This window comes from Bufo gargarizans, chromosome 10 (genome assembly GCF_014858855.1).
Source record: "Bufo gargarizans isolate SCDJY-AF-19 chromosome 10, ASM1485885v1, whole genome shotgun sequence".
Classification (NCBI taxonomy): domain Eukaryota; kingdom Metazoa; phylum Chordata; class Amphibia; order Anura; family Bufonidae; genus Bufo; species Bufo gargarizans.
The window spans coordinates 127,256,206-127,277,933 of record NC_058089.1 but is presented as its reverse complement, the minus strand read 5'-3'; the positions used below and the strand labels follow the sequence as shown (position 1 = coordinate 127,277,933).

General features: G+C 43.6%; 1 protein-coding gene across 1 annotated transcript in view; it reads left to right on the top strand.

Annotated features, from left to right (window-relative positions):
- The window catches only part of LOC122921034 (protein-glutamine gamma-glutamyltransferase 5-like), an 84,332-nt gene that overhangs the window by 2,724 nt on the left and 59,880 nt on the right, over positions 1 to 21,728 (top strand). The window contains exons 2-6 of the mRNA XM_044270911.1: positions 2,038 to 2,214; positions 16,723 to 16,965; positions 19,223 to 19,341; positions 19,652 to 19,780; positions 20,467 to 20,644. Of these exons, the coding sequence (XP_044126846.1) occupies positions 2,038 to 2,214; positions 16,723 to 16,965; positions 19,223 to 19,341; positions 19,652 to 19,780; positions 20,467 to 20,644 (846 nt within the window). The remainder of the gene's footprint in view (positions 1 to 2,037; positions 2,215 to 16,722; positions 16,966 to 19,222; positions 19,342 to 19,651; positions 19,781 to 20,466; positions 20,645 to 21,728) is intronic.

The window sequence follows — 21,728 nt, the reverse complement described above, 5'->3', positions numbered from 1 at the left end:
GTTTACAAATCCAGTTAGGTAATCTACAATACTGGGAATTTACCAAATTATAAATAAAATGATCCGGCATTCTGCAGTCTGACAAAGCAGGGTAACAACCTCTGTTCGGTAGTGATAGGAACATATTGGTTATATAAAATGCACACAATAATGCTCTGATACATTGCGTCAATCAGTCATGTAGTACCAGGACAACTGTTCACCAATGTAGCTGCACAGTGTTGTCACCCAGCTTTTCCAGGACCCTGAATGGCAAGGCGGCCTAGCTATATAAAGAGATTTACCACCACTTAGCTAGGTAAGAAAGGAATTCAGCAGTTCAGAAAGCTGGGTTACAACCTCTGCAGAGATATTATGGAGGCCACATTTGGTACGTACATCCTGTATACACTGTCGGGGAGATTTATCAAACTGGTGTAAAGTAGAACTGGTTTAGTTGCCCATAGCAACCAATCAGATTCCACCTTTCATTTTCCAAAGGATCTGTTAAAAATGAAAGGTGGAATCTGATTGGTTGCTATGGGCAACAAAGGCAGTTTTACTTTACACCAGTTTGATAAATCTCCCCCTATATCCATAAATATAGTATCAGGACAACAGTGAGTATATACAGTACTAGGTATGGAGTTTGGTCTACAGAATACATCCACATGCTAGCCAGCTTTCTAAAGCTTATGAAAGACAAATGTGCTCAATGATGTAGTAAGGATCGTAATTAGCACTGCATTGCATGTTAGGTTAGCTATTCAGCTTGTTCTGTCTGTGCTATGATGCACTATAACTGGCACTGTTGACAATATGCTGGCACTGTTACATGTATTTTATACTATGAGTAACAACTAGAATATTCCTTTCAACAAAATAGTCATGCTCAGTGTGTGAACAAAAGGTATGTAGTCTAAACCCAGTCCCCTCCTCCTAAACGTCCTGGCTCATCTTCACTAGCATCAGAGTGGGAGAGAAAGGGGGGAGAAGACATGGCTGCAACCTGAGAGAACACACAAACTAGAAAAATAAGAACATCTTAGGTTGTGTTGGTTGTTCTTTTACTTTTTTGTTTGGATTCAGTGTTTAGTGTTCCTTTAGCATACCAGAATAGAGGCAGACATGCCGCCTTTGAAGCTAATGTACAAGGACCTAGAGGAAGAGGTGTGACCACCCTTTGTCTTTAAAACAGCATCAGTTCTTCTAGGTACACTTACACATATCTTTTAAAGGAACTCAGCAGGGAAGTTGTTCCAAAATAACCAGTGATCTTTTGTGGATCAAATCCTTATTTTTCCTCATGTTATTCCAACCAGACTTAATGTTATTGAGATCAGGGCTCTGTGGGGGTCTCTTTCTTCTTCTTTACAGTGAATACAGTTCTTAATGACAATGGCTGTATGTTTGGGGTTATTGTCTTGTAGTAGAATAAATAACAATTTTAACTATTAAGGCTTCTGTTTTTGAAATTATTCCTTAATTGCTGATTTTGTTTCCCCTGCCTGAAACTTTTGCACAGTACTGTATATCCATAAAGTTCAAGCAGTGGATTTTAGTGATTAAGTGATTTTATCTCATGAGGTTAATGATCCTTACGCTCAATAATGCTATGTGAGTCTTCAAAAACATCCATATTTGAAGAAAACACACATTTTCACGCTTGCAGCGTTCAGCTGTCCGCCTGGCCGTGCGGAGGCGAGCGGATCCGTTCAGACTTACAATGTAAGTCAATGGGAATGGATCCGCTTGAAGATGACACCATATGGCTCAATCTTCAAGCGGATCCGTCCCCCATTGACTTTACATTGAAAGTCTGAACGGATCCGCTCAGGCTACTTTCAGACTTAGAAATTTTTCTAAGTTATTAATGCAGACGGATCCGTACTGAACGGAGCCTCTGTCTGCATTAATATGATCGGATCCATTCAGAACGGATCCGATCAAGCGCAAGTGTGAAAGTAGCCTAAGTTGTGTGTAGTTATTAGATATAAAATGTAATAAAAATAATATGAATTTAAAATTAATGTTATTCTTTTACATTTCTATTTACAGCTCACCAACATTTTGACTTGTGTATCAAAATCAATAATAGAAATCATCAGACTGATGAAATCACCACAAAACGTCTAATAGTCAGACGTGGACAGGACTTTAAAATCTCTCTGCAAAAGTCAATCAATGGTTCTTTTGACCTGAAGAAAGAAAGTTTAACTTTTATAATTGAAACGGGTAAGCCATTGAACACCAGCAAATGAGAAAGATCTTTAAAAGGTTATCCCATGAATAATGTAAAAAATGAAAATCGAACGTCATCTAGAACATGGGAAGCTCTTTCTGAAAAATGCTAAAACCAGCTCTGTACCTCACATGAATCCAGAGATCTGCCCATGCATTGCTCCAATTGCTCTGCTAGATTTATTTCAGCTTTGGGACATGTCCTTTCTCAGTGGTTTGTCCTTTCTGCTGCAATAGGTGGCAGTTGAAGGATTGAACTGAGCACGTGCTTCGATCTCAGTGAGTAGGACTGAGAAATTATAAAAATGGCAAACAGCAGGTGGCGCTATACAGATAGATTTCATTGAATATCTCAGTAGCTACAGTATAACACATTTTTCAGATCAAGGTGCTGGTTTGCAAACTGTAGAGAATTTATCGGGAGACAACCCATTTATTTCAGTTTGTTAAATCTGTGAAATATTCACATTTAATTATGCCTCCTTCAGGTATCATAAACTAGACCCTCTGGATGAAGACGAAAATTCACATTAACTGGGGACCCAACTGCGCACTTATCTGGTGACCTCCTTTTCATCTTTTCTGCTGCAGATCAACTGATTCCAGGGCTCCTCTTTTGTCATCCAAGATGACAACACCATTTCTCAGACTGATCTGATGCTCACTGTGCACTGGTACTTCAAGATATTTCCTGCTTGTCCCACACAACTCCTGGATTGGCTTACATTGCTCACATCAGCAGTGTTGGCCAAACTGATGGCAGCAGGAAGCTACCAAATGCAGAGTAAGCATCTGGTAGTCTAAGAAGTGGTGCAGCCATCTTGGATAGCAGACGAGGAGCACCGGAATTGGCAGATCTACAGCTGAAAAGGAGGTCACTAAATAAGTATTTGCTCAGTTAGTATGATTTTTTTTTTTCTTGAACCGGAGGGTCATTTTAAGCTGAGTGGTTTTTAGGAGCAGTGGCGTCTCTAGCATTCAAATTTTGGGGGGGCACACTGGGGGCCAGGACAAAAGTAGGGGGGGGGGGCAGCTATAACAATGATACATTTACACAAGTACACTTAGAAATGCTGCGATACTTTACCCAATACCTAAAACCGCAACAGGGAAGAAAAGTCCAGCTGTCTGTGGATGACACTTTTATAGAGAGGGGGATCTGTGGATGCCACATACCGTGTATAGCATCTTATGCTATATGTGTCATCCACAGATCCACCCCATGACAGTGTCATCCCCATTTCCCCCTCCATAACAGTGTCATCCACAGATGCCCCTCCCTATAACAGTGTCATCCACAGATGCCCCTCCCTATAACAGTGTCATCCACAGATCCCCCTCCCCGCCTCTCACAGGAGTGTACATTTGACATTTCTAAACTGTAATCCATATCCTGCAGCAGGGGCGTCGTTAGGTCAAAACATTCGAAGCTTGAGCCCCGGATGTTTTGACCAGTGCCCCGAATGTATTGCTGGCACTGGCAGGGCCGGCTGGCGCTCTGACTCTCCTGCGCTACACCGGCCCCCAGCGCTCGCCTCACTCCAAAACTGTATGTGTAAATAATCCTAATCTCCGCCTGCCCTGCCTGCAGACTTACTTAACTTTTAACTTTAATAATCATCCGCAGCCGGCGCCGCTCATCTAACTAGATTTCTTACTGCAGCTCTGCCTCCGGTAACAGCAGGCAGTGCAGGCGGCGCTCACTCACTGACGTCAGGCGCCTGCTCCTCCCACTAGGCGGCGCAGGCGCATGACGTCAGTGAGTGAGCACTGCCTGGAGCTGACTAGCTGAGAGAGAGACTCTTCTCTGAGTAAGACTAGTATTGAGCAAAAGTTAAAGTTGCACTTGCAGGGGAGGGGGATCTGTGGTGTATGGCACTGTTATGGGGAGGGGGATCTGTGGTGGATGGCACTGTTATGGGGAGGGGGATCTGTGGTGGATGGCACTGTTATGGAGAGAGGGATCTGTGGTGGATGGAACTGTTATTGGGAAAGGGATCTGGGGTGGATGGCACTGTTATGGGGAGGGGGATCTGTGGATGGCACAGTTATGGGGAGGGCCGGGGGATCTGTGGATGGCACTGTTATGGGGAGGGCCGGGGGATCTGTGGATGGCACTGTTATGGGGAGTGGGATCTGTGGATGGCACAGTTATGGGGAGGGGGATCTGTGGATGGCACAGTTATGGGGAGAGGGACCTGTGGATGCACTGTTTTGGGGAGGGGGATCTGTGGATGGCACTGTTATGGGGAGAGGGATCTGTGGATGCACTGTTATGGGGAGGGGGATCTGTGGATGGCACTGTTATGGGGAGAGGGATCTGTGGTGGATGGCACTGTTATGGGGAGGGGGATCTGTGGTGGATGGCACTGTTATGGGGAGGGGGATCTGTGGTGGATGGCACTGTTATTGGGAAAGGGATCTGTGGTGGATGGCACAGTTATGGGGAGGGGGATCTGTGGTGGATGGCACAGTTATGGGGAGGGGGATCTGTGGATGGCACAGTTATGGGGAGGGGGAACTGTGGATGGCACAGTTATGGGGAGGGGGATCTGTGGATGGCACTGTTATGGGGAGGGCCGGGGGATCTGTGGATGGCACTGTTATGGGGAGGGCCGGGGGATCTGTGGATAACACTGTTATGGGGAGGGCCGGGGGATCTGTGGATGGCACTGTTATGGGGAGGGGGGTCTGTGGATGCACTGTTATGGGGAGGGGCAGGGGATCTGTGGATGGCACTGTTATTGGGAGAGGGATCTGTGGTGGATGGCACTTTTATGGGGAGGGGGATCTGTGGTGGATGGCACTGTTATGGGGAGGGGGATCTGTGGTGGATGGCACTGTTATGGGGAGGGGGATCTGTGGTGGATGGCACTGTTATGGGGAGGGGGATCTGTGGTGGATGGCACAGTTATGGGGACGGGTATCTGTGGATAACACAGTTATGGGGAGGGGGATCTGTGGATGGCACTGTTATGGGGAGGGCCGGGGGATCTGTGGATGGCACTATTATGGGGAGGACCGGGAGATCTGTGGATGGCACTGTTATGGGCAGGGGGATCTGTGGATGGCACAGTTATGGGGAGGGGGATCTGTGGATGGCACTGTTATGGGGAGGGGGATCTGTGGATGGCACTGTTATGGATGATCTGTGGGGTTGCCCAGATGGCTAGGCCTTTCACTGTAGTTATAAACCACATTCAGCAGTCCCCCATTCACTGAAGGGGGGGACTGCTGAAAGGGGTTAATAACTACTGTGAAGCCCCCCCCCCCCCCAATGAGGGCATGGCTTCATTGGATGGGGGGCGTGGCTTCACGTGGGCTCGTGCCCCGGATGTCTTCAGACCCTAGCAACGCCCCTGTCCTGCAGTAACTTTAACTTTAAATCAGGATTAAGCGGCCGCTCATCTCTACTAGTACCTTAACCTTACACAACTCGGCTAGCTTCGGTAACAGGGCCAGGCTACAGCCTACAGGCACTGCCTGTTAGTTGTTACCGAGCGAGTGCTGATTTCTGCAGGTCAGATACGGATTACAGTTTAGAAGAAATGTACACTCCTGTGAGTGGTCCAGACCAGTGGCGGATCCAGAGCCTGGACTCGGAAGGGGAACTTCGAGATTATTTTCTGTCCGCCGCCACAGAACAAGACTATAGAATAGACTACACAGTGTAGAGGTATACTGTATATTGTGGGGCACAGTGTAGAGGTATACTGTATATTGTGGGGCACAGTGTAGAGGTATACTGTATATTGTGGGGCACAGTGTAGAGTTATACTGTATATTGTGTGGCACAGTGTAGAGGTATACTGTATATTGTGGGGCACAGTGTAGAGGTATACTGTGTGGCACAGTGTAGAGGTATACTGTATATTGTGTGGAACAGTGTAGAGGTATACTGTATATTGTGTGGCACAGTGAGAGGTATACTGTGTGGCACAATGTAGAGGTATACTGTGTGGCACAGTGTAGAGGTATACTGTGTGGCACAGTGTAGAGGTATACTGTGTGGCACAGTGTAGAGGTATACTGTATATTGTGGGGCACAGTATAGAGGTATACTTTATATTGTGTGGCACAGTGTAGAGGTATACTGTATATTGTGTGCACAGTGTAGAGGCATACTGTATATTGTGTGCACAGTGTAGAGGTATACTGTATATTGTGTGCACAGTGTAGAGGTATACTGTATATTGTGTGCACAGTGTAGAGGTATACTGTATATTGTGTGCACAGTGTAGAGGTATACTGTATATTGTGTGCACAGTGTAGAGGTATACTGTATATTGTGTCCACAGTGTAGAGGTATACTGTATATTGTGGGGCACAGTGTAGAGGTATACTGTATATTGTGTGCACAGTGTAGCGATATACTGTATATTGTGGGGCACAGTGTAGAGGTATACTGTATATTGTGGGGCACAGTGTAGCGGTATACTGTATATTGTGTGGCACAGTGTAGCGGTATACTGTATATTCTGTAGCACAGTGTAGAGGTATACTGTATATTGTGTGACACAGTGTAGCGGTATACTGTATATTGTGGGGCACAGTGTAGAGGTATACTGTATATTGTGGGGCACAGTGTAGCGGTATACTTTATATTGTGTGGCACAGTGTAGAGGTATACTGTATATTGTGTGCACAGTGTAGAGGTATACTGTATATTGTGTGCACAGTGTAGAGGTATACTGTATATTGTGGGGCACAGTGTAGAGGTATACTGTATATTTTGTGCACAGTGTAGACAGAGGTATACTGTATATTGTGTGCACAGTGTAGAGGTATACTGTATATTGTGTGCACAGTGTAGAGGTATACTGTATATTGTGGGGCACAGTGTAGAGGTATACTGTATATTGTGGGGTACGGTGTAGAGGTATACTGTATATTGTGTGGCACAGTGTAGAGGTATACTGTATATTGTGGGGCACAGTGTAGAGGTATACTGTATATTGTGTGCACAGTGTAGAGGTATACTGTATATTGTGTGCACAGTGTAGAGGTATACTGTATATTGTGGGGCACAGTGTAGAGGTATACTGTATATTGTGTGCACAGTGTAGACAGAGGTATACTTCATATTGTGTGGCACAGTGTAGCGGTATACTGTATATTGTGTGCACAGTGTAGAGGTATACTGTATATTGTGGGGTACGGTGTAGAGGTATACTGTATATTGTGTGGCACAGTGTAGAGGTATACTGTATATTGTGGGGCACAGTGTAGAGGTATACTGTATATTGTGTGCACAGTGTAGAGGTATACTGTATATTGTGTGCACAGTGTAGAGGTATACTGTATATTGTGGGGCACAGTGTAGAGGTATACTGTATATTGTGTGCACAGTGTAGACAGAGGTATACTTCATATTGTGTGGCACAGTGTAGAGGTATACTGTATATTGTGTGCACAGTGTAGAGGTATACTGTATATTGTGTGCACAGTGTAGAGGTATACTGTATATTGTGGGGCACAGTGTAGAGGTATACTGTATATTGTGGGGCACAGTGTAGAGGTATACTGTATATTGTGTGCACAGTGTAGACAGAGGTATACTGTATATTGTGTGCACAGTGTAGAGGTATACTGTATATTGTGTGCACAGTGTAGAGGTATACTGTATATTGTGGGGCACAGTGTAGAGGTATACTGTATATTGTGTGCACAGTGTAGACAGAGGTATACTGTATATTGTGTGCACAGTGTAGAGGTATACTTTATATTGTGGGGCACAGTGTAGAGGTATACTGTATATTGTGGGGCACAGTGTAGCGGTATACTGTATATTGTGGGGCACAGTGTAGAGGTATACTGTATATTGTGAGGCACAGTGTAGGCTATGTGTGTATAACATAAACATATTTCACATGAACACTTACAGTTACTTGGCTTGGCCCTTGGGGGTCTCGGACGCCACTTCCACACTTTGGCCGGGGGCTCGGCGGAGCTGATGTTGTGTTTTATCCTAATGAGAAAGATTTCATAATAAGGATTTGGCGAATGGGCAGAGGGATAGCAGAGCAGGGAGAGGATGGTGCTGCTACTAGGGGGTCATACAATGTGGGAGTAATAAAACCCACCATAATGCCCCCCAGTAGAAATAATTTTCCTTATAATGTGACAGTGCAAAGAATACCCCCTTATGCCCCCAGTTGAGCAAATGTCCCCCATAATGTGCCAGTATAAAATACCCCTATATAGTGCCCCCAGTAAATGCCCCCATAGTGCTCCTCTCCCCCTTCCTCCTAGTGCCCCCCATAATGTACCAGTATAAAATGCCCCAGTAGATGCCCTCAGTGTCCCCCATAATTTGCAAGTATAAAATACCCCTTCTTAGTGCCCCCGTAGATGACTCCATAGTACTCCTCTCCCCCCTTCCCCATAGTACCCACCATAATGTGTCCCAGTATAAAATGCTACTGTACAGAGCCCCCCATATAAAACACCCCTTCTTTGTGGCCTCAGTAGATGCCCCTATAGTGCCCACCAATAATGTCTGTGCCAGTAATAAGCCCCCCATTACGTGCCAGTAATAAGACCCCCATTACGTGCCAGTAATAAGCCCCCATTATGTGCCAGTAATAAGTCCCCCAATACGTGTCAGTAATAAGACCCCCATTATGTGCCAGTAATAAGCCCCCCATTACGTGCCAGTAATAAGACTCCCATTACGTGCCAGTAATAAGCCCCCCCATCACGTGCCAGTAATAAGCCCCCCCATTACGTGCCAGTAATAAGCCCCCCATCACGTGCCAGTATTAAACCCCCCATCATGTGCCAGTATTAAGCCCCCCATCATGTGCCAGTATTAAGTAAGTCCCCCCATCATGTGCCAGTATTAAGTCCCCCCCATCATGTGCCATTATTAAGTAAGTCCCCCCCATCATGTGCCAGTATTAAGTAAGTCCCCCCATCATGTGCCAGTATTAAGTAAGTCCCCCCATCATGTGCCAGTATTAAGTAATTCCCCCATCATGTGCCAGTATTAAGTAATTCCCCCCATCATGTGCCAGTATTAAGTAAGTCCCCCCATCATGTGCCAGTATTAAGTAAGTCCCCCATCATGTGCCAGTATTAAGTAAGTCCCCCCCATCATGTGCCAGTATTAAGTAAGTCCCCCCCATCATGTGCCAGTATTAAGTAAGTCCCCCCCATCATGTGCCAGTATTAAGTAAGTCCCCCCATCATGTGCCAGTATTAAGTAAGTCCCCCCATCATGTGCCAGTATTAAGTAAGTCCCCCCATCATGTGCCAGTATTAAGTAAGTCCCCCCCATCATGTGCCAGTATTAAGTAAGTCCCCCCCATCATGTGCCAGTATTAAGTAAGTCCCCCCATCATGTGCCAGTATTAAGTAAGTCCCCCCATCATGTGCCAGTATTAGGTAAGTCCCCCCATCATGTGCCAGTATTAAGTAAGTCCCCCCCCCGTCCCAATGTGCCAGGATCACTATTGTAAAAAAAAAATAAAAAAAAATAAAAAAAAACACTTATACTTACCTCAGTGTCAGCGATGCGATGCAGGCCTCTTCTGGCCTGTGTCCCACGCTCTATGGCTCAGGCAGCGTGATGACGTAATTGCGCCGCCTGCGCCGGCCTAGTGCCTGCAGCCTATCAGAGCAAGGGGAAGGGACACGCCTCTCCCTTCCCTGCACCGCCGCTGGCACAGGCAGATTACTAAGGAGATTAGATTACTAAGGACGCCACTGTTTAGGAGCCCTGCGTGTAGCTGTTGTTTGGAAATGCATAATTGTAGTGGGAGTTGTAGTTTTGCAACAGCTGGAGAGCCTCAGGTTGGCCATGCCAGCTCTATACCATACTTAACTGCACCCCACTAGCTCTCATCCTTCGCCATGGCTCCCACATCTAAATCTTTGGGTCAGGAGCTTCTTTACTTTCTTCTTGTATGAGCATGGTCACATAATCCCTCAGCCAACTGTTGGCTTCAAGAGACAAGTCAAGCAGGTGACTGAGGAGGATCAGGCAATGGCAACATTGTTCAGAGTGCTCAGGCATAGGCTTCTTCTGGGTTTGAATTTTTGCCAATTCATTCAATGGCGGAATGGCGGTTGATATTGCCACTGTACTGTGTGTCCTGGGGTGGGCCTCTTGTGGGTGTGAATTATGCCCATAGTGCTTTGTATCTCTCCTCAATTTGGTACTGGTAGTCTTAATCTTCCCTGGTTCTGTATACACCTGTTTGATCTGTTTGATCTTTTTTGTTATTTTTTTTCTTGCTATATATTTGTCATGCCACTGGTTGTGCAACAAATTCTGTTTGGGTCTGTTCTGATTCTGTCTGCTTGTTCTGTGTTGGAGATTATACTCCTGTTCCTGGTCTCTCTAGATTGGGTTTGGATTTGTTCAGGTTCTTACCTAGTTCAGTCTGCCGATACCTTGTTTCTGTTCTATGGATTAGTACCATATATACTTGGTTTGCCTGACCATGTCTAGTTCAGTTTGTGTTTGCCTTGGGTTCATGTACTCTTCCAAGTTGTTCTCGGTCTGGGTCTGTGTGGTTTCCTTGTATCTCTGGTGCATTGCACTGGTGTCTCTGACCCCTCTGGGTCAGCTGCCAACTACACTGTGACCATTCCAAGTGTTGTTGGCCTGTTGGCTCCCCTGCAGCGAAATCCAGATCACTGTATACTGGTTAAAGGGTGAAAATCAGGGGAACACCAGAATAACACCATCAGGACTAGCCCTAAGGCAAACCAAGCAGATAGCACAGTGGTTCTACAACCATTGCCCATAATAAGGCCCATACTGAGGAGAATGTAAACAAGTCCTGGACTGAAAGATGGAGATATGGGAGCCAACATGGAGGACCAGAACTATGGGGAGCAGTTCAGTATTCTGTAGGGGAGGTAGACTGCCAGCACCTATTACAAATAATGTATTCCTGTAACCCACTCTAATGATTAAGTTTTTATTTATTGATCATTAGCCATATATTTATAAAAAGCCACAACACTAGACCAAGGATTTTCTGTGGCGCCAGGAGAAAATGTAAAGCCAAATAACCTGCCTGTAAAGCACGAACTGATGTAATTCCCAAAACATATTATTCAAGTTCATGTATTGTTCCATACTTATTCTACTTTACTGCATATCCGTGCAGTATACTGAAACTTTGCCCTTCCTTACACTAAACCATGTAGTTAATTTTATGGTCATTTTTTATTTTTTTTTACTTTCTGCTTTAACATCAAAAACTGATATAGCATTAAGTGCTTCCTTGTTATGTAAATTCTGTTTAGCAAAGCAGCTTTTATACTATATAACCAGTAAATGGCAGGCTGATCTAACAAACCTGTGACACAGCATGTGCAGCGAGCCCAGGAGGAGCTTGTGTGCATATGTAAGAGTGGGTTCAAATCACCTTTTTGCCATCCATTTGATGTTTACGTTGAAAAAAAAGGAGAATAAAAAGTGCAGCACACCACGCTTTTGTATCCTGCAGACTCCAGTAAAAAACATTTACAATGGAACTCTATGTATGCCACTGTATGGCTTCCGTCTGAGGCATCCCTTAACATATACATTTTTAAATGAATGACAAAAATGTGGTGTGAACCCAGCCTTAGTGTGCCAAAATAAGCACTAGTACACAGCGGGGCAGAGAGAGGAGGCTGTCATGTACCGCAGGCTATAGTACAGAAGGCTGACAGAACACAAGGCTCCTTTACTAGAGATGTCCCGAACTATTCGCCGGCGAATAGTTCCCGGCGAACATAGCTTGTTCGCGTTCGCCGCGGCGGGCGAACATATGCGATGTTCGGTCCGCCCCCTATACGTCATCATTGAGAAAACTGACCCTGTACCTCACAGTCAGCAGACACATTCCAGCCAATCAGCATACCCTCCCTCCTAGACCCTCCCCCCTCCTATCAAATAGCAAGGACAGCATCCATCTTAGGGACAGGATCCATTCTGAAGCTGCAGTGTCACAAATTTGACTAAGTTGTAATCGCATTGCGAATTCAACTTAGAGCTGGGTTCCTAATGGTTACAGTGGCGTGGTGTCACCCCTGCCGCCCCCCCCCCCCCCCCCCCCCCCCCGAAGCCATAATAAAGAGAGAAAAAAAGAAGTCACTAAGTCAGCTCCAATCAGATATCTGCATAGACCCAGAGTCTTGGTCTATGTGCAGATATCAGATTGGAGCTGACTTCTTATTTTCTCTTTTGCACATAAACGTTTAAACTATATTCCTTAGTAAAAATGACCAGTCCAACCATGTGGGTCTATATTTATGAGGGCCCCCCTGAGCAAAGATTATTAAATGTGGCCGGGTGGCCCCAGCCCACAGTTCAACCCAACCCCTTATGTCTCCTGCCTGGGGCCGTCTCTATAATAATCCACAGTAATTTATGAATGGGGTTAGGTTAGTAACTTATTATTATTGGGGTATTAAAATAATTTGGTCTCTACCTACCTCCTCCTCCCGGCACCAGAGACTCCTGCAGGGCAGCTGCCGCGGCGCCCCACCGCTCACCAGGCTGCAGTGAGTCACACCCCCGTCCCCCTTTACCACATGATGGTGCGACCAATACAACCATTACGTAATTTTCCATGGGAGTTTTGCCATGGATCCCCTCCGGCATGCCACAGTTCAGGTGTTAGTCCCCTTGAAACAACTTTTCCATCACTATTGTGGCCAGAAAGAGTCCCTGTGGGTTTTAAAATTCGCCTGCCTATTGAAGTCTATGGCGGTTCGCGCCGCTCGCGAAAGGAAAATTTTATGTTTGCGACATCACTATCCTTTACTCTATTGGTAAATGCAGGGCACAGTATAATATACTAGAATATACAGTATGTACTGAATAGATATTAGCCCAAGCCCCGAATAATAATACATTTAGTGACTATATATGACCAACATACAGAGACTAAATAATACCGCCATGCTGGATAATAGCTCGTAAAATGACTGAATAACAAACACTGTAATGTTATAGCTCCCTACTCTGACTGGATAACAAGACCATACAGTGACAGAATAACTGCCATACAGTGACAGAATAACTGCCATACAGTGACTGGATAACACCTCCATACTGTGACTGGATAACAGCTCCATACCGTGACTGGATAACACCTCCATACAGTGACTGGATAACACCTCCATACAGTGACTGGATAACACCTCCATACAGTGACTGGATAACACCTCCATACAGTGACTGGATAACACCTCCATACAGTGACTGGGTAACACCTCCATACAGTGACTGGATAACACCTCCATACAGTGACAGAATAACTACCATACAGTGACAGAATAACTGCCATACAGTGACTGGATAACACCTCCATACTGTGACTGGATAACAGCTCCATACCATGACTAGATAACACCTCCATACAGTGACTGGATAACACCTCCATACAGTGACTGGATAACAAGACCATACAGTGACTGGATAACACCTCCATAATGTGACTGGATAACACCTCCATACAGTGACTGGATAACACCTCCATACAGTGACTGGATAACACCTCCTTACTGTGACTGGATAACACCTCCATACAGTGACTGGATAACACCTCCATACTGTGACTGGATAACACCTCCATACAGTGACTGGATAACACCTCCATACTGTGACTGGATAACACCTCCATACAGTGACTGGATAACACCTCCATACAGATATCCAGAAAAATAAAAAACGGAGACAGCACGTCCAAAAAGGTGCAAAGAGTGGAATTTATTCCGGATGCAACGTTTCGGCTGCGTGTTAGCCTTTTTCAAGCATATTTTCCACCCATATTTTTCGCTAACACCTCCATACAGTGACTGGATAACACCTCCATACAGTGACTGGATAACACCTCCGTACAGTGACTGCATAAAAGCACCGTACAGTGACTGGATAACACCTCCATACAGTGACTGGATAACACCTTCATACTGTGACTGGATAACACCTCCATACAGTGCCTGGATAACACCTCCATACAGTGACTGGATAACACCTCCATACTGTGACTGGATAACAGCTCCATACAGAGACTGGATAACAGCTCCATAATGTGACTGGATAACACCTCCATACAGTGACTGGATAACACCTCCATACTGTGACTGGATAACACCTCCATACAGTGACTGGATAACACCTCCATACAGTGACTGGATAGCACCTCCATACTGTCACTGGATAACACCTCCATACAGTGACTGGATAACACCTCCATACAGTGACTGGATAACACCTCCATACTGTGACTGGATAACACCTCCATACAGTGACTGGATAACACCTCCATACAGTGACTGGATAACACCTCCATACTGTGACTGGATAACACCTCCGTACTGTGACTGGATAACACCTCCATACTGTGACTGGATAACACCTCCATACAGTGACTGGATAACACCTCCATACTGTGACTGGATAACACCTCCATACAGTGACTGGATAACACCTCCATACAGTGACTGGATAACACCTCCATACTGTGACTGGATAACACCTCCATACTGTGACTGGATAACACCTCCATACTGTGACTGGATAACACCTCCGTACAGTGACTGGATAAAAGCACCGTACAGTGACTGGATAACACCTCCATACAGTGACTGGATAGCACCTCCATACTGTCACTGGATAACACCTCCGTACAGTGACTGGATAACAGCTCCGTACAGTTACTGGATAACAGCTCCGTACAGTGACTGGATAACACCTCCATACAGTGACTGGATAGCACCTCCATACTGTGACTGGATAACACCTCCGTACAGTGACTGGATAACACCTCCATACTGTCACTGGATAACACCTCCGTACAGTGACTGGATAACACCTCCATACAGTGACTGGATAGCACCTCCATACTGTCACTGGATAACACCTCCGTACAGTGACTGGATAACACCTCCATACAGTGACTGGATAACACCTCCATACGGTGACTGGATAACACTTCCGTACAGTGACTGGATAAAAGCACCATACATTAACTGGATAATACCGCCATACAGTGTCTGGATAATGCCACCATACAGTGACGTGATAACGCCACCATACATTGACTGGATAACAGGGTATATGGGGCACAGTATAGAGTATAAAAGGGCGCAGTACAGGTTATGGTAAGAGGGCACAATGCAGGGTATAAGAGGTCACAATACAGGTTATGGTAAGAGGGCACAATGCAGGGTATAAAAAGGCATAGTACAGGTTATGAGGCACATTATAGGGTATAAGGGGGCATAGTAGAGGTTAGGAGTCACAGTACAGGGGTCTCCCCTTCTACCCCTTCTACAGTACAGGGTATAGGGCGCAGTACAGGGTAGGGGGCACAGTACAGGGTAGGGGAAACATATTTCCTTAATTTGGGGCAAATGGCATCTGCCTTGAGGGTGCTTTACCTTTCTCTGTATCAACACTGTGATTTTTGGTTGGACATGATAGAACTGTGACTTTTTTTAACCTTACCAACTATGCTGCATCATATATAGTAGGACTATAGAGGAATCTTAAACTTAATACCTGTAATTTAGATGATTAAATAATTATGTCTGGACAGCAGCTGTTAACAGGCCAACCCTGGTCACTTCTCATGATTGGCATCTTCTCAGGTTTATAATATAGTGTCACATGATGCATGCAGTTTATAAATTACTTTCTCTATGACATGTCTACTTAGGGGTTAATGTATGAAATGCTTTTAACAAGAAAAGTGGAGTGCTTTTAGCTGTTTTTATTAGTAGGGTTTGAGAAAAAAGTAAAAGTGACATGTGGTCTGCACCATTCCCAGCTTTTTATATTAACAAATGGGCATTTTCTACTGGGTGTCCATATGTTTTTAAGATGGAGTTACATTATTAGCCAGATTTATCACTTGCAACATTTTAAAATGTTGCAAAATTTAAATCAGAAGTATGCTCCAGTCCCCCGATACAGTAGAAATAGACGGGGCCATTATAATGACAAAAAAAAAAGCTCCAAAGTTAAAAACTTAATTTTTTGTTTAATTTGGCACAGAAAAATGACAGCCAACAGCAGACACAGATAAAAGACTTAAAAAATGACCCTGATAATAAATCACCCCGTTAGAAAAGACAGTCTAAAGATGTGCCAGATCACAGTCGCTGATGCTGAATGATACATTTAAGTTATAAGTACTATTGGTTGGCTTACTTTACTTCATATAGAATTCTGGACCAGAAGGGACTCCTCTTTCCTATTATTGCACATCCCTTTCATGTCAAGCCACACCCAGATGCTGAGCCAAGTGCAAAAAGTTCTGCCTCAATCTGAGGCAGAATTCTAGCTAATATTCATTAGTAAATCTGTCCCTATGAATCTATCCGGGAAATGCAAATACCAATCCACAGAAATGTTCATAACAGGAAAGACTACTTTATTTATAAAAGTAAATATGCCAAGTTTTGTGACAGTCCTTGAATTTTTTTTTTTACATTCATCATGTTTCTTGTATAATATATATATATTTGTTTTTGTTTTTTTTCTTTCAGGAACACCAAACCTCATTAAATACGGAAAGAGAAAATGTTTTGGCTTATCAAGCAGTAACATTAAGAATGACTGGAATGCTTCAGTTATCTGTGAAGACAGAGCTTCCATGGATATAAAGATCTTCCCTCCAGCTGATGCCATCATTGGTCTTCACACCTTAAATTTGCAAATATCAGATACTCAACTAAACAGAAACTACTGTCTTGGGGAATTCATAATACTTTTTAATGCTTGGTGTTCAGGTATTAATTATAAAGCTCTTCATGTTTGACTATGGATTTGATATAATTAAAGGAGTTTTCCAGCCATAAATATTGATAACCTATCATCAGGATAGGTCATCAATATCTGATCAGCCGGGGTCCACTCCCAGGACTCCCAGGATCAGCTGTTTGAATGGGAGGTAGCGTCACATGCAAGCACCACTTCCTCGTCATTACCCTACACTTCGTCTGCCAGCTGTAGGAATACATTGGAATATACCAATCACTGTAATGTAGCAGCTTCCCGATCTCAGTTGAGCCTGGCTGCCACATTTTCACTGCTCGGATGCTGTGAGCACATTACATTTGTGTTAAATGGGTTAGGACCATGCAGCGGGTGCCATGTTTAAAATGATGACTTCTGCTGTACATATACAGCGGAGGTTGTCAAGGGGTTAATAGTTCGGTCATTTCTTTACACATCAATAAATATTATGTTTATTTTTTATAATTTATTTTTATATCTTAAAATTGGGAAAGGGACTAATTAAATTTTTTATTATATTTGTATTGTTTTTAAACTTTTTTACTGTACTTGAACATGATGTCTACTGCAGTTTATGTGACTTTACCAGGCCTTCATAACCTTCATAAGTCCCCAGGCTGTCATACCAACCGATTGGAGACCCACAATTTGGCCATAGGGGTTCCGATCAGAAGACAGAGGGAGCTTGCTCCTTCTGCCCAAGCCCACAGTTGCCGCTGTCACTATTGACAGCAGCATCTGAGAGCTTAAATGACAGGCATTGGAGATATCTCCAATCTGGGTCACTGGCAGCAGTATTAGGGTAGTTATACACTAGCGTTATAGTTCTTGCAGAGAACGGCCTGCCAGAGATCTCTGGATCCGGTATTGCCGGGTGTTACTGAGATCTGGCCGCTCCCTGACAAATATGTCTCTGCTGGAATAGCCTGCCGGAACTAATAATGTTCGTGTGAAAGAAACCTTACACAACTGGCACCTGCCATGTATGGAGCAAGCTCAGCACATAAATCTGCTCCATACTTCCCAGTAATGCTAATAACACACGGGTACGTCATGGTGGGTTAAGTTTTTTTTCGACCAGCTAAGTAAAAGTAAAAAAAAAAAAATCATACTAATGAAAGTCTAATTTTTTGTTACAGTTTTGTTACAAGACTCTGACAATAGATTAGTCCCCTTCCCTCTATTGAAATAAATGTTGGCCGCAATGGTTACGCATTGGTTTGCACTATTGCCTTACAGTAATGGAGTCTTGGGTTTGAATCTGACCAAGGACATCTGTGTGGATTATGTATATTCCCCCTAGGGCATGCCTGTTTCCTCCCACACACTTAAATTGGACATTTAGATTGTGATCCCCAATAGGAGCAATCTCCAAATCAAATTGCCTAATAGTAAATCTGTCTTAGTTGTCCTTAGCAACCAATCAGATATCAGCTTTCATTTTTTCAGAGCCCTGTAGGAACTGAAAGCTGAGCTCTGATTGGTTGCTGTAGGCAGCTAAGACAGATGTACTATTAGGCTGTTTGATTTGAAGACGGGCTACTTTTTCGTGGACCACCCTGTATTTGTAGAACATATAATTGGTCACAAACTTCTTATTTTAGTTTGACCCTCAGATGAAACTTGCCACATACCTGTTGGTGCTCGGCAGATGTCTTACAGACATATTAACGGTTGGTAATCTCCCCGCCTGTATGTTATGATGAGGCTGTTGGATACACTGTTGCTGCCACTGCTATGGAACATTCTTAGCTAGGTTGGGGCAGTATTGTGGATCTTACGATTATGAGAGAATTGTGGCTTTTGTGCTATTTTCACACTGTCTTGTGGTATAGGGGATGTGGCCAAGGGTGCGTTCACATCACGTTTTTCCCATTCTTTTAACATATACAAAAAAAGTATACGTTACACAGATGCCTCAGACAGATGCCATACAGTGGCATCTGTTCACCATAGAGTTCCATTGTAAAAATAATTGTATACCTTTTTTTAGCAGACCTTGCAGGATACAAGAACATGCATGAAACGCGATGTGAGCCCACCCTAATGTGGTTTTTGATCAGACAGATTGTAGGCATGCACATTTTGCGCTTCTTTTAACATTCCTATTTGTGGTCAGAAAGGTAGGGAGAAGGAAAACCTTCATGTTGGGAAATATTCCGACCTCTTGGCAATCACCACACACTTCACTTCTGAGGTTTCTGGGGGTGTTTTTATCGTATTGGAATGAAATTATTTGTTTTATTGTAGATGATGCAGTTTTCCTTTCGGATCAAGAAGAGAGGAAAGAGTATATTATGAATGAGAATGGATTTGTCTTTGTTGGCAATGCAAACTATATCTCTAAACGTTCCTGGAACTTTGGACAGGTAAATATACAGGGACGCAACCCGGCCCATCCATTCTCATTACATCATAGATATGAGGGGTCTGGCATGTGAGAAGGAGCTTTGAAACTGTCACATTTGGAAATATGGGCCAAGGTCATACTGTTACTGTATCTCTTATTTTGTGAGTTAGTTAATTTTATTGGTATTCTTGTAGGCACATAGCAGGAATTTGCTACGTGGTCAGATGTATATGCCAGCCTGTTCGTATTCAGATCACTGTGTAAAAGTGTGGAGTTATTAATGAAATTATTCTTTCTATTTACTCCCTCTCTCTGCAAACCATGGGAAGTTTGATGAAGATATAGTAGACATTTGCTTAAAGCTACTGGATGAAAGTCTAGAAAGCCATAAAAATGCATTAAAGGACTATAATATGAGAAATGATCCAGTGTATGTCAGCAGAGTGCTCAGTGCAATGGTAAGTGGAAACACTCAATCACTTACACGACGAGCTTTGTATGGGTGCATTTCTTTTACCATCCAGGAGTCTGTCATAGGATGCATATAAACGTAAAGTGCAACAAAAAATCTTCCATAAGTAATGGGACCGAGCAATAATTTTATTATTGGACCAGTGCTTCTACTTAGTGTCGCAAGCCATTACTCACAAAAATGAAGGGACAAATACTTGCTGTAATTTATCAAGCTTGTAAACGTAGAAAAAAAAAATTATTTCTTGTTTTATATTTTATTGCATTGTATAGAAATAGATAGAAAAGCCATTGGGGTAAATGTTTAATATTTAAATGCCACATGAAGTTCTATAAATCATGGTTGCCTGCCAATATAAGAAGTTGAGCACATCACATTTTTGCCCTATGTTTAACATATTTGTTGGGGAAAAAAAAGATGCAAAGGCATAGTGTACTACACTTTATATCTTTATATCTGCAGGTTCCAGCAAAAATATGTACCGTATATCTTAATGGATACTTTTTTTTTTTTTTACAACGGAATCCTATAGTGACGGGTGCCACTGTATGGCATCCATTGGAGGCATCCTTTAAATGTACATGTCATGTCTATACTTTAAATGTGGGACGTGATGTGAACACAGACTAAGATCTTATATTCTCCTAAATAATATATTATGTTTTCCTATAGATTAATTCTAATGATGACAAGGGTGTAATGCTAGGCAGATGGAATGAACCATATGATGACGGTACAAGTCCTACAAAGTGGAATGGGAGCTGCTCCATCTTGCGTCTGTGGTACTCCTCTGGTTTCCAGCCAGTGAAATATGGACAGTGCTGGGTTTTTGCAGCAGTCTTATGTACAGGTAATGCATAATACAAATAAAACCTATGCTTTTCAAATGTATCAAGGACCTATATCAAGCCTTCCGCATCAGACTTGCATGATCAATATTGTAAACAGTTGCCTGAGATAAGGACAGAATGTCAGCGTTTTCAGAAGCAGCGCTACGCTCGTCCTTGGACTGGGATTGGTATTCAGCTTAGCTCCATTCATTTGAATTGGACTGAACTGCAATTCCTCTCAGAGCCCATAAACAAAAGTAGATTATTATTTTTTTGGGTGTTTGGGTGTGTGGGGGGGGGGGGGGGGAGGGAAATAATAGCTTCTTTAACAATTTCTTCTGTAAATCTGCACGAGTGTCAATGTGATGACAAGTACTTAGCAACTTTCGGTTATAATGGGGAAGGTTAAACTAAAGTCATGACTAGGAAAGAGGGAACAGGGCAACAAGAGTTAGCGAGCCATAAATGTCAGTAAAATCTCACAGGGCAACTCATTAAATACTGTACATACTAGAAATTGATTATTCTGTAAATGATCCCCTAAGAAGACCATAGTAGGTAAAGGTAATTGTCCGAGGTCCTGGATAGTGTTGAGTGAAGCGAAGCATTCAAATTGGAATTCAGTCCAAAGTTTAGGAAAACTGATTCGCAACAAATCCGAATAGCCTTGCGCTTCGTGGTAATGAATCTGTTTTTTCTAAAATGGCGACTGCACATCTTACAAAGTGAATGTAAGAAACCCGGGAACGTGATCACCCATAATGCCATGCAGGCAGCCAATTCACAGATTGCCATCCCCTGTGATGTCACAGCCCTATAAAACCTGCATCCTCTGTGGTCCCCGCATTGTCCTGTGAGCTGGGAATAGAGAGAGACATGACAAGTGCTGATGCGCTAGGGACAGTGTTGCTGAAAATGATTAATAGAAGAATATTGGAGAGGGAGAGTGCAGAGAGACTTTTGCTGTGTCCGTTTTATTTATTTATTCCTACATTTACTTATTCATACATCAGCCGTAAATGTACTTTAATACCATTAAGATGGAAGCCTTTATTATTTCGGTGCCAGCATGCCAACCAGTACCATCTAGTCTGCACCCCTTAG